Source organism: Callithrix jacchus, chromosome 12 (assembly GCF_049354715.1).
Source record: "Callithrix jacchus isolate 240 chromosome 12, calJac240_pri, whole genome shotgun sequence".
NCBI lineage: Eukaryota > Metazoa > Chordata > Mammalia > Primates > Cebidae > Callithrix > Callithrix jacchus.
In genome coordinates this window covers 93069268-93085449 of record NC_133513.1, presented here as the reverse complement: position 1 = coordinate 93085449, position 16182 = coordinate 93069268, and the positions used below count along the sequence as shown (strand labels likewise).

General features: G+C 40.3%; 1 protein-coding gene across 7 annotated transcripts in view; it reads left to right on the top strand.

The window, feature by feature from the left end:
- Positions 1-16182, top strand: part of ERLIN1 (ER lipid raft associated 1) — a 74534-nt gene that overhangs the window by 25818 nt on the left and 32534 nt on the right. For 4 of the 7 annotated variants that reach the window (XM_035268770.3, XM_035268768.3, XM_035268767.3 and 1 more), the window contains exons 10-11: positions 6617-6706; positions 7583-7662. In XM_035268770.3, coding sequence (XP_035124661.1) covers positions 6617-6706; positions 7583-7662 — 170 coding nt within the window. Of the gene's footprint in view, positions 1-6616; positions 6707-7582; positions 7663-10125; positions 12402-16182 lie in introns of those variants that run through there. The other 3 variants (XM_002756521.6, XM_078346262.1, XM_078346261.1) reach the window with 1 other exon arrangement.

Genomic DNA, 16182 nt, shown 5'->3' with positions numbered 1-16182 from the left:
TATTTCAAAGTAGAATTGATGGGTCATAGGGTAGTATGTCTTCACATTTAACAGATTGACAAATTGCTCTCTCAAGTACTTATTTGATTTTACCTTCTCTTCACCAATATTTCAGTCCCAGTTTCTATGCTGCCGTATTTGTGGATACCCATATCCACACAAACTTCTCGGTCCTTGGAGTTATCTGACTTAAAAATTTATGCCCGTTTAATGGATGACATGGTATCATGTAATTTCAATTTGAATTTCCCTGATCGTTAGTAAAGTCAAATATTGCTTATCAGTCATTCAACTTTCCTTTTTTTTGTTGTTATATGAATTGCCTATTAATGTCTTTAGCCCATTATTTGATTGCTTTTTTGAGTGGATTTGTAAGAGTTCTTTGTATCTACTGGATACTAATCCTTTTCCAGATTTATGCATTACAGATATCGTCTTTCAATTTGTGGCTTGTCTTTGAACTTTACAATGTCTTCAGTATACATATATGTGTAATTTTTGTGTAGTCAAATTCATTAATCTTTTCCTTTATGTTTTGTGCTTTTCCTTTCTTAAGAATTCTTTCCCTACTCCAAAGTAATAATTTTATTCTAAAAGTTTTAAAGTTTTGCTTTTCATATTTAAGTCTTTAACCCATCTGGAATTTATTTTGGTGTTGAGTGTGACATAGAGATTCAGTTTCATTTTTTCCAAATGGCAAGCCAATTGTCTCAGACTATGTATTGAATAGTTCATTATTTCCCCTACTTATTTCTAATGCCATATCCATCTTGTTATAACAAGATATTATACATAATTTGTTCTGATGCCAGATTCTCTGTTATTTTCCAATTTTTTGGTCTCTCCTTCCTCAATATTACTTTGTTTTAACTGTAGCTTTTATGCTAACTTGCTATCTGGAGAGTAAGTTTCGTAACTATTCCTCTTAACTGTTAACTATTCCTAACTATATTTAAAATTATCCTGGACTTTTCAAGGACCTTTATTCTTCCACGTGAATTTTAGGACCAGGTCCTTAAGTTTTGTGAAACACTATGTTGGGATTTTGATTGGAATTGCATTAAAATATATACATCAATTTGGAGAAAATTATGATATTAAGTCTTATAAATCTATTGTATTTCACCATTTATGAGAGATGTCTTTTTAAAAGTGTCATAATTTTCTTCTAAGGTTCTTGCACATTTATTAAAGATTTGTTCTTATGTGTCTTTTAAATTTTTTGTTATAGGCTTTTTTAAAGGCACATTTTCTAATTGGTATAAGTATGCTGTTGGTTTTTTTATTTAGCGATATTGCTGAAGATGCTCTTATTTCTAATAGTCACTTAGGTTTCCCATGAACAGTCACATGGGCTTCAGACAATAGGTCCTTATCTTCACATAAAGACAATTTAATTTTTCTTCTTATAGTCACATGCCTTTATTCCTTCCTATCTTACTGCTTTAGGCTATGACTTCTAGTACAGGGTTGAAAAGAAAGTGCCAAGCATTCATCTCTTTAAATAATCCAGTGACATTTGCTGTACTTAACGAAGGTTAATAAAGTTTCAGTCTGTACTTTGCTTGCTGAGAGCTTTTATTGTGAATGGCTGTTAAAACTTTCAGAATTTTTTTGAGATAGGGTCTTGCTTTGTCACCCAGGCTGGAGTACAGTGGTATAATCACAGTTCACTGAAGCCTCAGCCTCCTGGGCTCAAGTGATCTTCCCACCTCAGCCTCTCGAGTGGCTGGGACTACAAGCGCATGCCACCACACCCAGGTAATTTTTGTATTTTCTGTAGAGACAGAGTTTCACCATGTTGCCCAGGCTGGTCTTGAATTCCTGAGCTCAAGTGATCCACCTGCCTCAGTCTTCGAAAGTGCTGGGATTACAGGTGTGAGCCACTGTGCCCGGCCTAGAATTTTCTTCTACATATGTTGAGATGAACATATGATTTTTCTTTTTAAAGCTGTTAATATGGTAAATTATATTAATAGATTCATCTTTGCATTCCTGGGATAAACAACCGCTTGTTCATTATATAGGTCATGATATACATTTTTTATATAATTTGCTGATTAATTTTTTTAGAATTTTTACCTTCATTTTCATAAATGAGATCAGCTTATAATTTTCTTATACTATTAATGTCAAGGTTTTTTGTATCATGGTTATACTATCCTCAAAATGAGTTGAAGAGCATGTCTTCCTTTTCTGTGTTCTGTTGTATATCAGATCATTATATATCAGATATGTATCATTTCATCTTTGTGGGTCTGATAGAACTTGTAAAAGCCATCTTAGTCTTGTGGGGTTTGTGCCTTTTTTGTTTTCTTGTTTGCTTTTTGTAGTAACAGTTAACCTACTGATTTAATTCCTGTATTGAATATAGGTCTATTCAGATATATGTTTCTTTTTAAGCCAGTTTTGGTAATTATATTTTCATAGAAAATTGTTCATTTCATCTGATATTTCAAATTTGGGGGCATAAATTTGTTTGTAGAATTCTCTCATGATTTTTAAAACCTCTACCTGATCTGTGTGCCCGCTTCTCATTCCTAATACTGCTTGTTTGTGCCTTTTCTTCTGCTGAATCAGTTTTGCCAGAGGTCTGTTTTATTTTGTCTTTTCAGAGAATTGGCTTTTGGTTTTGATTTTGTTGATTGTTATTGTTTTGATTATATTATTTACACTTTTTAAAAGTTATTTCCTTCCATCTATTTTTAGTTTTGTCGTTTATTCATTTGTTCTTTTCTAATTTCTTGAGTTGGATAGTTTGTTTTTTTTTTTGAGATGGAGTTTCACTCTTGTTTCCCAGGCTGGAGTGCAATGGCACGATCTCGGCTCACTGCAACCTCCGCCTTCTGGATTCAAGCAATTCTCTTGCCTCAGCCTCCCAAGTAGCTGGGACTATAGGCGCGCACCACCATGCCCAGCTAATTTTTGTATTTTTAGTAGAGACGGGGTTTCCCCATGTTGACCAGGATGGTCTCAATCTCTTGACCTCGTGATCCACCTGCCTCAGCCTCCCAAAGTGCTGGGATTATACATGTGAGCTACTGCACCCGGCCCAGTTTCGATCTTTTCTAGTGGAAAAATGGAAGATTATAAATGTTCTTCTAAATACTGCTTTAGCTATGTTTCACGGGTTTTGAAATGTACTTTGTTTATTGGTATTTAGTTTTAATTCTGTTAAAAAATTTTCCTTCTAATTTCTTCTTTAGCTCATGAATTATTAAAAGTATATGTTTCAGTTTCTGGTTCATTTTGTTTCGAGGGGCTACCTTTTTATGGTTGATTTCCAGTGTTACTACCTTGTAGTCAGAAAAGAAAACCTGTTATATGGATTCTTAAATATTTATTGAAAATTGCTTTGTGGCTTACCTGTACATGGTCCTTTTTGTAAATATCTGTGTGCTTGAAAAGACTGAATCTATGTTCTCTAGTTGTTGAATGCAGGTTTCTTTATATACCCATTTGGTCAGGCTTATGAATTGTGTTGTTCACGTCGTCTGTATTCTTCGAATTTTTGCCTTCTTGAGCTCTCAATTACTGAGAAAGATACGTTAAAATCTCCCACTATGACTATGGGTTTTTGAGTTGTGATTTTTTCTTTATATATTTTAGGACTATATCATTAAGAGTATTCAGATTTAGGATTGTTATATCTCCCTGGAGAATTGCTTCCATTTTGTAATAACCTTTATTCCTAGATATGTTTTTAACTTAAGATCTTTTTGGCCTGATAATATAGCTATGCCAGATTTTTCTTGGTTAGTTATTTTCTTGGTGTATCTTTTCCCATTCTTTTCCTTTCAACTTTTCTATGTCGTTATGTTTTAGGTGTGTCTCTTGTAAACAGCATATAGCTGGATTTTGTTATCTTATCCAATGTGAGAATCTGTCTTTTAACTGGTGAGTTTAGTCTTTTTATATTTATTGTGGTTACTCCTGTATTTGGATGTGTTTGTATCATTTAATTATGTGCTATTTACCATGCATTTTTCTCTGCTTCTTTTTCCCTTTTCTGATTGGTATTGAATTGATTGAATTTTCTTTTCTTCCTTTTACTTGATTGGAAGTTTTACATTCTATTTCTGGAATGTATAATTAGTTGTTAATCATTCTGTCCTCTTCTTGAACAATACCTTAGAATGCTTTAACTCTTACCACTGTCCTCCAGTCTTACATATTATTATTACATAGTGTTTTAGTTTCATGTTATCTTTATCCTCCCATCAATTATGATCATTATGATTAATCCTTATAGTAAATATTTATTTTGATAGACATGTGTTGAGTAAATTTTTTTCCTCTCCATTGCTTCTGGTGATTTTTTTTTTTCTTAACTAGTAGTTTTTTTTTTTTTTTCAGTGAAGACTAAGGAGTGGAAGTCATCTTCAGTCTTCCTTGGCTTGAAAATGCTTTTATTTCATTCTTGAATGGTAATTTAGCCTACAATTCTAAAGCAAGCTAATATTTCCTTATCATCATTGCAGTATTATTTCAATTTTGTTTGGCCTCTTGTACCTGTTTGCAAGTATGCTGTTAGTCTAATTGTTCCTTTTGAGTAATCAGCCTTTCTTCTCTTTTTGTTTTTAACGTTTCTCTCTGATTTGAGTGTTGTTCCATTTCCCTGTGATGCGTCTAGGTAGAGGAAAGATTACTTCTTAACTGGGCTGGTTGGTAGAGTGTTTTAGTTCCCCTTTCATTAAAGGTGCAGCCCTCTAGAGGTCTCAGTTTTATGCAAGGGTCTTAGTTCTAACATCACAAGGCCTCATCTCCTGGCCTTGCATGGGTAATCAGGTCCCTCTCCCTTCTTGTCTCGTAACCACCCTGGCGATGCCACATTCAGCCTCTCAGCTCCCCCTTGGCTTAAGTCACTTGAGGATCTCTCATTCTTTCTTATAACTCAGCTATGCATTAAAAAAAAAATTTGCTAAATTTCATCTAGCATTTTAAGGTGTTGTTAGCTAAAGGGTTTTCTCTCAGACCTTTTGCACCATTTTTCTAGAAGTCTGGAGGTGCTTTTTATTGGTTTATTCCCATATGACAGAGAGCTTTGTTGAATGGGATTACCACAACAGTCCCCCTATTTTCAGGCAACATTCTCTGGGTTCCAGCTGCAGGCTTTGAATCTCTCACCTTTCATTCATGTTTTATCTTGGTTTCTACTTTCAGTTCAATTTCTAGCCCCGTTAAACACAGTATTTCGTTTTTGGATGGTGTAATATAGATTGACTTTACGTTGATGGAGAAAGAGGGAATTGTCTCCTGGAGTAGTTCATAAAGCATACTGTTTGCTGGAATGAAGAAATCACTTGGAAGTTTTCTTTCCATTGTGCACTTTCCCTAGGGGTCAGAGATAAGATGTCTTAAAATACCCATCCTCTTTGACTGAAAAGGAAAATTGAGAATGTTCTTGGATTGGATATAAAGTGTAATTGGAGTCTTTCTTCCTTGTCCTGGGTCATTCGGGTAGGCCAGAGGTTTATGAAGGGTGTTGAGTTTCCCCTGCATGTACTTGGTTGCCGCACCAACATGTTCATTCCCAATGCTTGTTTTCACCTTCTTAAATGAATCACCCTGCTCTCTGCTTTATTTCCCTACAGCAGTTGGAATACTCCTCTTCTGATACCATTTCCATCATGTCATTTCCCTAATGGTAACTTAACAGTAGATCCTGAGTATAGTAAAATTAAGCTCCTTAGCTTGTCACCGAGGATACAGGTCTCCTAGCCCTCTTTCTGTTCTTATTTTTTGTTGTCTTCTCTTATCAGCTGGCTCCATATCACCTTTCCTTTGTGACTTATTCATTTGCGCCTTCTTGTCTTTCTTTCTTTCTTTTTTTTGAGGCAAGGCCTCACTGTCACCCTGGCTGGAGTGCGGTGGCATGATCATGGCTCACTGTAGCCTTGACTTCCCAGGCTCAAGAGATCCTCTTGCCTCAGGCTCCTGTGTTGCTGGGATTATAGGCACTTACCATCATGCTTGGATTATTTTTTAAATTTTGCTTAGAGGCAAAGGTCTCACTATGTTGCTCAAGCTGGTCTTGAACTCTTGGGCTTAAGAGATCCTCCTGCCTGAGCCTCCCAAAATGCTGGGATTACAGGTGTGAATCACCATGCCTGGCTCTTGTCTTTTTCTTTGCTTCCTGGCATGTCTTCCTAGGTCATATCCATTATTTCCTTTAAGATTCCTTACAGAAGACCTCCCTTGGTTTCACTTACCTCACTCGTTTCATCTGCCACAATTAACGTTTCATTAGTTAATTGTCCTGTGTTGCCATGTGTTTATATTGCTCTGTTTTTGTTCTGTGGTACTTTCATAAAGTATCTTTTTTCCCCATTAGCTTGTTGACCATTGATACAGAGTTGCATGAAGGACTGGCACTGTTAACCTTTTTTTCCTTCTTCCCACAAAACTAGCACTGTCAAAATAGAAGAGTAAAGTAGAAAATAAATTCCCTTTTTCCCTTTGAGTAGTTTGCAGTCTGACTAGATAAAACTTAGTGAAGCAATTAGCACATAAAACTTTCTGTAATTCAGTGTTAGACTGTGTGCTGCTGGTTCCAAGTGCCTCAGGTTCTGTAGAAATGGTTTTGAATATGTCTTCTTTTGTTGCATGTTTATAGAAGCAGAGAAGATTGCACAAGTGGCAAAAATTCGGTTTCAGCAGAAAGTGATGGAGAAAGAAACTGAAAAGCGCATTTCTGAAATAGAAGGTACATTGTGGGGAGAGGACGAAGCGCTGTCCCGGACTGCCTCCTCCCTGCTCCAGGGATCAGGCCTTTGATTGTTGCGGGTGAAAAGGTCATAGACAGAATAGTGTGGTCAGGAGGAAGTAGCTGGCCTGGTAGTCTAAATAAATTTTTTAAAATTGCTATCACATATCTAGCTTTTGGGTTTGTTTGTGACTGTGGGTAGCTCAGCTTTCCTTTTCTTCCCTGAATTGGAGCTTATTAGCTACCACTTTATTTGGTAGTTAATATCTGGTAGCTTTATATGGCAGACTATCCATAATCTTGTATAAAGAATATACAAGATAATAAAAACCATCACCACCAGTTTCTTTTCCATCTGTCCAAAAAAACCAAATTAGTTGGGGGAAAAAAAATAATTTTTATGGAGGGATCCTTGATTTCATGTAGTGAGTTGTTGTTCTTAGCTCAGTCATGAAGTCACTTGTTTATATATTGTGCCTCCTGTCTGCTTCTGTTGACTGATTCTGGATCAAATTTGGAGGGGCTTGAGACAATGCAATAAATAGATCAGAGCTTTTATGTCTGGACATATTATACTTGAAGCTTAGCGCTTGAGTGTGAGGCTTTGGGTGATAGGAAGTGGGAGAGTGGGTGGAGGAAAGAAGGAACAACTTAGAGTAGAAAACAAGTAGGCTCAGATGAGCTGAGAGTTACTTGACAGTGAAAGGAGTATTCGTCTTTGAGAAGGAGCTGTCTGGGGACTGGGACTCGAAAACTGCTAATATTTAAAAAAATTTTCAATGTGAAATAAGCAGTCAAAATATTAGGCAGTGGAGAAAGGGACTCTTAGCCAGCTGAGGGAATGGATTGACACCTTTCCTTTGTTTTATTTGCTAGATGCTGCATTTCTAGCCCGAGAGAAGGCGAAAGCAGATGCTGAATATTATGCTGCACACAAATACGCCACTTCAAACAAGGTGACTGGCTCCCAGGGCCACTTTCCTAATGATGCACTTCGGGGTTTTGCTTTCTCTTTTCAGGAGATCTGATATGACAGTAATGATTTTGTCCAGTGTCAAGAAAGTGTAGTCACCAAGACATCCTCCACAATTAGTCAATTAGCAAGAAATATTTCACACTCATTGGGTGGGAAACTTTGTATAGTTCCTTATAAAAGCAGGGCGCTTAGGACAAAGGCTAACGTACATAAACACAGGTCACATGCTGTAAATGCATTCATTTGTACTGCTATATAAGGCTCAATAATTAGTAAAGTTGAAGGTCTTCTGAAATAAGAGTGACAGGATAAGAGTAAGTCCATTTAGAATATCCTTCCAAATAAGGTCGTTTTTTGGGAAGATACTAAGCTTGATTAGAGCAGTGTTTCTCATCAGACATTCCTGGCATTTTGGGTGGAGATACTTTTTCATTGTTGAAGACCATCTCATGGGTTGTAGGATATTTTGTATCTCTAGCCCTTGTCTACTGAATGTCAGTAGTGTTCACCAATTGTTTTAACAGATACACACACACATGCATGTGCACACACACGTATTTCCAAATGCCCCCCATTGAGTTCTCCTTGTTTATTGGATTTAAAAAACTATTCCAGTCATGAGGAATTTCATGTGGGATAACTTGAGAAGGGGGGTTAGGTGATATATAGGTGACAATTTGGTCTAAGGACTGGGGTAAGTGGGCTAGAGGGTACATGGCTAGTGAGCAGGGGCCATTTAAGAGGCAGCTAGAAATCTGATAGTCTTCTGAGAAGGAAAGGATATATCCAAGATTTATAAGGTTATTGTGGAGCAGATTGGAACAGAGAAAGAGTTGAGAAAGAGATTACTGAAGTGGTTGATGCAGTTTGAAGGGTTAGAGTCAGAATTTAAGATATAGACAGGGCTTTCAATTTAGAAAGGAACAACATAATCCATATTTAGAAGAAATGATAAGATATGTTAGAATGAATGTTGTCAGTACTTTGAAAACCAATATAAATTTTAAAATGAACTTAACATTGAAAGACACAGTTCTATAGAAACGGAATGGAATTTGGCCAAGAGAAAGGCACAACAGGAAACTCGAGTTGAGGAAACTAGCAGTCCAAATCTGATGGGAGAAGCTAGTCAGGCACAAGTTTCAAAACCCTGCCATTGAGGTCAGCCTTTTTCAGAAAGGAGAGTAGTTTTAGACCGTTTTGAAAAATGTGACTTAGATACTGACCTATATTAAAAAGGCTTGCGGAAGTAATTTGGTTGTGTACTATGACCAGATTTGAATGCAGTGTTTTGACAGAGGATATGAATCAACTGGAGAAGATAGAGATCCAAGGAGTGGAAGATGTCAGGTGTGGAAAATAAATATAGGACTGTGAAGGACAAGATGGGCTTTTGCCTGGGGATAGGCCAGGACTCAAGGAGAGGATCACAGAAGGGTCTGAGGGGCTTTGGAAGGCATATGTTCCAGGGAACAGTGGAAATGAGTTTTAATCAAATCCGGTTAGATTCTGGTTAGATATATCTTGGCATCCTGATTTAAACAAAACAACACTGTGACAGGGAGATCTGGTGGTTGACAAACATCTATCTATCACAAACAGCTTAAACATCCAGCTTCTGGGGAAAGGCAAAAGGCCAGATCAGGTGACGTCTTGAGATTTTATTCCAGTTCTAGAATTTGTTCAAGAAAGCAGAATCACAGCTAATGATAAGATAATGAACACCAGCTCATCCTTTGAAGTTCTTCTCTCATCCATTGACCTGTGTCTCTCAAGAGAATCTGCAGAGAACCAGGCGTGCTGGCTCATTCCTGTAGCCTCCATGGGGATATTGCTTGAGCCCAGAAGTGTGAGGCTGCAGCAGTGGGCTGTGGTTGAACCACTGCATTCAAGCCTGGGCACCAGAGTGAGATCTCATCTCAAAAAAAAAAGGGTGGGGGCTGGGTGCAGTGGCTTACACCTGTAATCCCAACACTTTGGGAGGCCAAGGTAGGAAGATCGCTTGAGGCTAGGAGTTTGAGACCGGCCTGGCAACATAGACCCCATCTCTACAAAAATAAAAATAATTTTTTTAGAAAAGAGAATCAGCAGAAACTCCAGACCAATTCCAGGTTGAATTCAACTAGATGAAATGAAAGTTGTTGTAGAAATATTAGTTATTATCATTAGTTATCACAGATTCTTTTCTGACCTCCCACATCTTTTTATTAAAAAGTGAATGGTTTCTCTTGCATTCAGTCAGGAGCTTATTGAAGGAATTTTAAGTCAGGAACGCACCTGTTAATGTGATAGCCACTCTCCAAAGTGAGAGAGGGTCATTGGCAGTTACTCAGACTTGACTCATGATACTCAGGAGAGCAACAGGAGAAATGTATGTAGGGAGAGAGAAGACTGTTACATCAAAGTATCCTGATGCCTTTGCTCTCGTTTGCCCCCCACACAGCACAAATTGACCCCAGAATATCTGGAGCTCAAAAAGTACCAGGCCATTGCTTCTAACAGTAAGATCTACTTTGGCAGCAACATCCCTAACATGTTCGTGGACTCCTCATGTGCTTTGAAATATTCAGATAGGACTGGAAGAGAAAGCTCACTCCCCTCTGAGGAGGCTCTTGAACCCTCTGGAGAGAACCTCATCCAAAACAAAGAGGGCACAGGTTGATGCAAGAGGTGGAAATGTTCTCCATATCAAGATGTGGCCCAAGGGGTTAAGTGGGAACAATGGTTATACCGACTCTAAAGATTTTCAGAGAACTTACACTTCATCTGTTCGGCCTCTCCTGCGATGGTCCTGGGTAGTCCACTGAGTGGAGGATAGAGCCAGCTGTCTGACACACAAATGGTCTTTTCAGCCACAGCCTTGTCAAGTATCCTATACGTGTTCCTTTCTAAACTGCTACTCATGAATGAGGAAAGTCTGATGCTGAGATACTGCCTGCACTGGAATGTCAAACACTATATAACAAGCTGTGTTTTCCTAAGCTGAGATCTGTTGAATAATGTTTACATTGGTCCCCTGGGGAAATGTGTGCTGAGCTATTCAAGAGATGAGAGGCCTGAGAAAGATATGGTAAGTTCAAGAAGACTGATTTTATCTGGGACCCAGGCTCTTTCTTTGGGACCCAGTCCCAGCCTTCATCCATGTGATTAAGTTCCAGGCTGCTGAAGTTCCCCAGGAAATGATTTTCCACTTGAGCAACCATGTACTTGATACGATTTGCACCTTTCTGTTTTCCTGCAGTCACAGTGGTGGCCTGCAGGGACCTGAGCTTTGCTACCCAACCAGAGTTCTTATAGAGATTCCTAATCACTAGTTTGTTGTATTCATAAGCTCAGAGATACAGGGGGCTTGGTGTGAGGTTTTGGGTGAGATGAAGGCTTTGCTCTGAACCAAAGCCCTGGGGCCCTGCATTCCCTGCATTGGGTGGTGACTGTCAGCATCACTGCCGCAGGCCATGCTTGACTAAGGTGCCTGTTTTTAGCCACAGCCAACTCCTTGTGTGTTACCTTTCAGCTCTGACTGGCCAAGAGTAGGACAGGGCTTTAACCACAAATAGGAGCAGCGTACAATCCCTAGCAGTTTGCTGCACAGTGTTGTATCATAATTGCCGGAAGTTTATATTTTTAAAACTGGATCTGGGGTATAGTCATTTGCCCCATCACCTCTGTCTAAAGGCCCAAGTCCTAGGGCTGTCACGGTCACAAGCACACTGATTCTCCTTAAGATTCTTCGTCTGGAGCCCACATAGTGTGGAACAAAAAGTCACCTAGAAAGCCTCCTGGGTCATCATTGTCTCCTTCCCACCTGGCCTGAGATGCTTAAATTCAGGTGGTTTCTCCAGCTCTCAGCTCCCCCAGGAGATCAGGATTCCACGGACATCCTGGGCAGCCAGCGAATTTAATTTTCCATGAGAGATGACAGTTAACCTGTGGCAATAGGAGATCTACTTCACGTGGACCTTTTTTTCCCTTCAGTTAACTTTTTTGGGGCAGTGTGCCGCGTAGTTCAGCCTGTTTCTGCAGCTTGTTAAGACACCTCTTGTGAACACTATGTTGACGCTCAACAAAAAAATTCATGGGACCACTTCTAGAAACCTTTCAGCTGTCAGGCCTGTCAGTCTTGTGACAGCTTGTTGGTTGTGCCAAACACTTTATTTGGGAAAGGAAAGCCCAGAGTAAATGGGTCTTTCCCCGCTGGGCCTTATCCTATAGAGGCATTTGTAATATGGAGAAAAGAATTTTTCATTTTTGCTCATTTAATTCTATAAATTCTCTTTATGAATGAATTTTGTGTTCTTTAGTTCTTAAAAGAACTTTTGGATTATAAAAATAAATTCTTTGCCTGTTGAATTGTTGCCGCAGATGATTGTTGTGGGGAATCTGGATCATTGACCTCTGTACTTTCACTCCTAGAGATGTTTTCTAGTTACGTGAGCAAAAGCTATTGCCCCAAAGTGATGGCTGTGGGTTTTCTTAGCAGCCACAAGCCCTGGAGGCAGGGCTGAGGAACTGGGAAATGCCGCTGTGAAGTCTTAAGAAAGCACTTCTGCTGAAACTCAGCGTGGAGCGTGCTTCCCTGTGGCCACTCAGCTCTGAGGCAAGCCATCTTTCAGGGGTGTTCCTTTTGGCAAATATACACTGTAATCTTGAGTCTAAATTTATATGTTGAAATGCTACCTTTTTTAAAATAAGAAATGAAATAAAATTATTTTACTATCAGTGATTTGTATTTTTTTCCCGCATCTTCATTTTTCTGTCATCTTAACATGCTCCTAAGGCTGTCTTGCACATTTCAATTAGGGAGCTAGTTTACTTGCTGGTTTAACTTAACTATAGAGGCTTTTATTACACTCTTCCAAGAATACTGCCTACCTGGTGTAGGAATGTTTAAAACAAGGTGTCCACTCTTTGCTGACTCCTGAAATTTAGCAAGTTATGTTCTTCTAATTCCTTGTGGGACAGGGCCTGCAGAGAGGGGCAAGGAGGGAGGATGGAGCATCGGGCCACTAGGATTCATCCCTGAGAGCAAAAATACTTCTATGCTGAGTAGGGGAGCAGACAGATCAAGCCAGAGGAAGGAAAATTTGTACAAATTATAACTGGCAATGTAATGGCACAATATAATCAACTTCGATAATTAAGATATTAGTGGCCCAAGGGCCAGAGTTGGACCTACTCTCCCCGAGTATTCTATATTTCCTCCTAGGGTCAATTTCCTGGTGATCCTGGGCCAGCAGGGAGTGGTAATGAGAGTTTCGGGGAAAGCAGCTCTTCCCTCCTGTTCCTATGGGATCTACCCCATGGTATTCTATGTCAGTTGCTGTGGACCTGAGAATAATTTGACCTGACTATCCTATAGGCTTTTGGTAGGTATTAAAATGAAGTGATTTCTGCCTTTTCTCTGGCGAAAGAATTTTGTGAATTAGAAGCTGTGCCTTCTAATTGCTTTAGGATTAAGTCTCAAGTGTGTGCATGTGAAGTTTGTGATCTGGACCCTGCTGTCCTCTCTAGCCACTCTTCTCTACAGTCCCTAAATGCACCTTCTTTCTGTCCCTTTGCATATATATTGTTCCATGTGCCTGGTTCACTTTCCTTCCCTCGTAGTTCTGACTTTCTTCAGCCAACTCCTAATGAGTCTTCGTCACTTCAGATTTAAGAGCTTCAGTTTGCCTTGAACTGCTTGACCCGGGTTAGCATCCTGTGTGTTCTCCCTTGTCACATGTCATGCACACTTCATGCCTCTCGTTACCTGCTTAATGTCTGTTTTCACAAATGCTAACCTCTGTGAGGGCAGGGGCTGACTGTGCTGTTCCCGGGGGGTTGTTCTGTTGCTAATGCCTAACATGGTGTCTGGCCCATATGAGATGGTTTCGTTGCATGAAAGAGCAAAGGTTGGATATGACATGCAGGTGAATCAGGAAAGTGAGTCATAGAAAAAAGAACTTAGGAGTGAGCCTAGAGTGTCCATGTCAGGACTTCACGTGTCCTGGGCAGTTATCTAACATCCCTGAGCCTGTTGATTCATCCTTGCAGGGCGGCTCTTCAGCGGGTTCAGGAGGATATGTTGATGCACCTAGGGTAGAGATTTGCACGTGGTAATTGCTGGGATACATTAGCTCACCTTGACTACTGGAGTCAGTATACGTGTCTGTCTCTGAATAGCTGTAAGTTCCCGTAGTGGAGAGGGTGAGTGCAGTGCCTGCTACATGCAAATGCATAATAGAACACGTTGATTAGTGTGTTCAGCAGCTGTAAGCTAAGCTAGCTGGATGTTAAACCCCAACCATAGCCTTCCAGGAGCATCCCAACAAGCTGGGCCAGCTTCTCATCTTTCTCCTGGTCTCTGCCCTGGTATAAGTACTTAAAACTAGTTTCCTGTTCATTCATTGCTCATGCCTAGTGTCTATTTTGACAAAGACCGTAACTCAGAATGATGTTTTATTCATTTCCATTACCATATTTCTTTTGAATTAGTACCTGTCTAATTTTTCTTATCTTTTTCAATCAATTTTTCTCCTTTCTTGGTTTTTTAAATTTTTATTTAAAAGTCTCCTTCCTTTCTTCCTATATTTATTGAGCATCTACTATGTGCTGGTTGCTGAGGCAACAAAAAGCCACATAGTGGTGGGGTGCTGTGTGTGGAGGGGCGGAATAAGGCAATGTGGCAAGTAAGTAAGCAAGTTTGATAAAATGGTAAGTAAGCAGGGTGTTCACTGGGTGCTGTGGGGCTGTGGTAAAGATCAACCCAGGCTCGTGGTTTCTAGGAAGCAATGTCTGATCTGAGCCAAATTTTTAAGGATGGACAGGACACAATGGTGATGGTGGAGTGGGAGAACCACTTGCTAAAATGCATTTCACTGGGTCCCCTTGCCTCAACAGTGCTAGGAGGCATGAGAGACTGTCCATTGCAAACCTTATGAGGCTCTACCGTTACTTCATTTCATGGCTGAGATCAAGAGAGATTACATTGCTCAAGATCCCATGAACGTGAGTGGCAAAGTAAGGGTTTGAACCTGTCATATTCCAGATTATCACAGCCCTTTACATTTGCCTTGGAAGCCATTACATTTAGGGTGATGGAAGCTCTCAATTTAGGGGAGATTTTAGAGGCTGTTTTGAGATTGTTAAGCCCTGCAGTTGAGGTCAGGAAAGCGGGTAATCAGATGGCCCATGTGTTTAAGTGGTGACCCATGGCTGACTTTCTGCCCTCTGCAGGGCATGGCAGAGGTGATCTTGGTAAGCTCAGCGGTATGACAGCTGATTCCAGAAAGATCAGCCCTTTGGAGCCTGGGGGAGCAGCCCCCCTTATTTGTGTTATGAAGCAAGTGGAGCTGAATAGCGCAAGCCTGACAGCACACCTCTCGGATCCCGTTTGCAGATGTGAGCCACTCATTCTCCCAGTTGTTGGGAGTGTTCCTGGTGACAGCTTTTAGCTGAGTCGCTCTACAGAAATTATCCACAGCTAAAGAAAAAATCCTGCCCTGGGCCAAGGGCACATCCCCTCCCTCGGGACAACACATTCAATAAGTAGTTGATGCAGGAGTAGAAAGCAATTTGCCCAAAAAAATTTGCATTGGTTTTCTCCATATACAAGTCTGTCAGGGTGTGCATCTTTTTTTTTTTTTTTTTGAGACGGAGTTTCGCTCTTGTTACCCAGGCTGAAGTGCAATGGCGTGATCTCGGCTCACCGCAACCTCTGCCTCCTGGGTTCAGGCAATTCTCCTGCCTCAGCCTCCCAAGTAGCTGGGATTACAGGCACACGCCACCACGCCCAGCTAATTTTGTGTATTTTTAGTAGAGATGGGGTTTCACCATCTTGACCAGGATGGTCTCGATCTCTTGACCTCGTGATCCACCTGCCTCAGCCTCCCAAAGTGCTGGGATTACAGGTGTGAGCCACCGCGCCCAGCCAGGTTGTGCATCTTAATAGGCACAATAACTGCAACTGGATTTCAGCCACAGAAGGCAGTTTCTGACAAACTGGGTGCGTCTGACGCCTCTGGTGCCCTGTCACAGTTCTGCTCCACCTCACCTCTAACTCCAGCTGTGGCCATGGTAGACAGTTCATATGGCATCAACTCACTTTCCTCCGACCAAATCTCACCTCACACGTGAGCTGCACTTACTGCTTTTCACCCTAGGGATCCTCCAGCACTATGGAAGCTGCAGTCTCCAAACCTATGCTCTACTAGGGCACAAGAATGAATAGTCTCTGGGACAGCCCCCAACCGGTAGCAGTCAGGACCACAAATGGTTAGAGTGGAGGTGACCCAAAAAACCTTTTCAATGGAGACAGCAACCCTCCTGACACAAGAGAAACTGTGAAAATAACATTCAATACAATTCAACAAATGCTTGTCAGGAAACCTAAAATGTATAAAGTAATGGGCCAATAACCAACAACAGTGAGTAAGACGGACATAGTCTCTGCTGTCTTAGAATCAGCAGTCTTGTGGGAAGGTAGACATTAACCAAAGCACTTAAGAGACTGTCAAAGTGG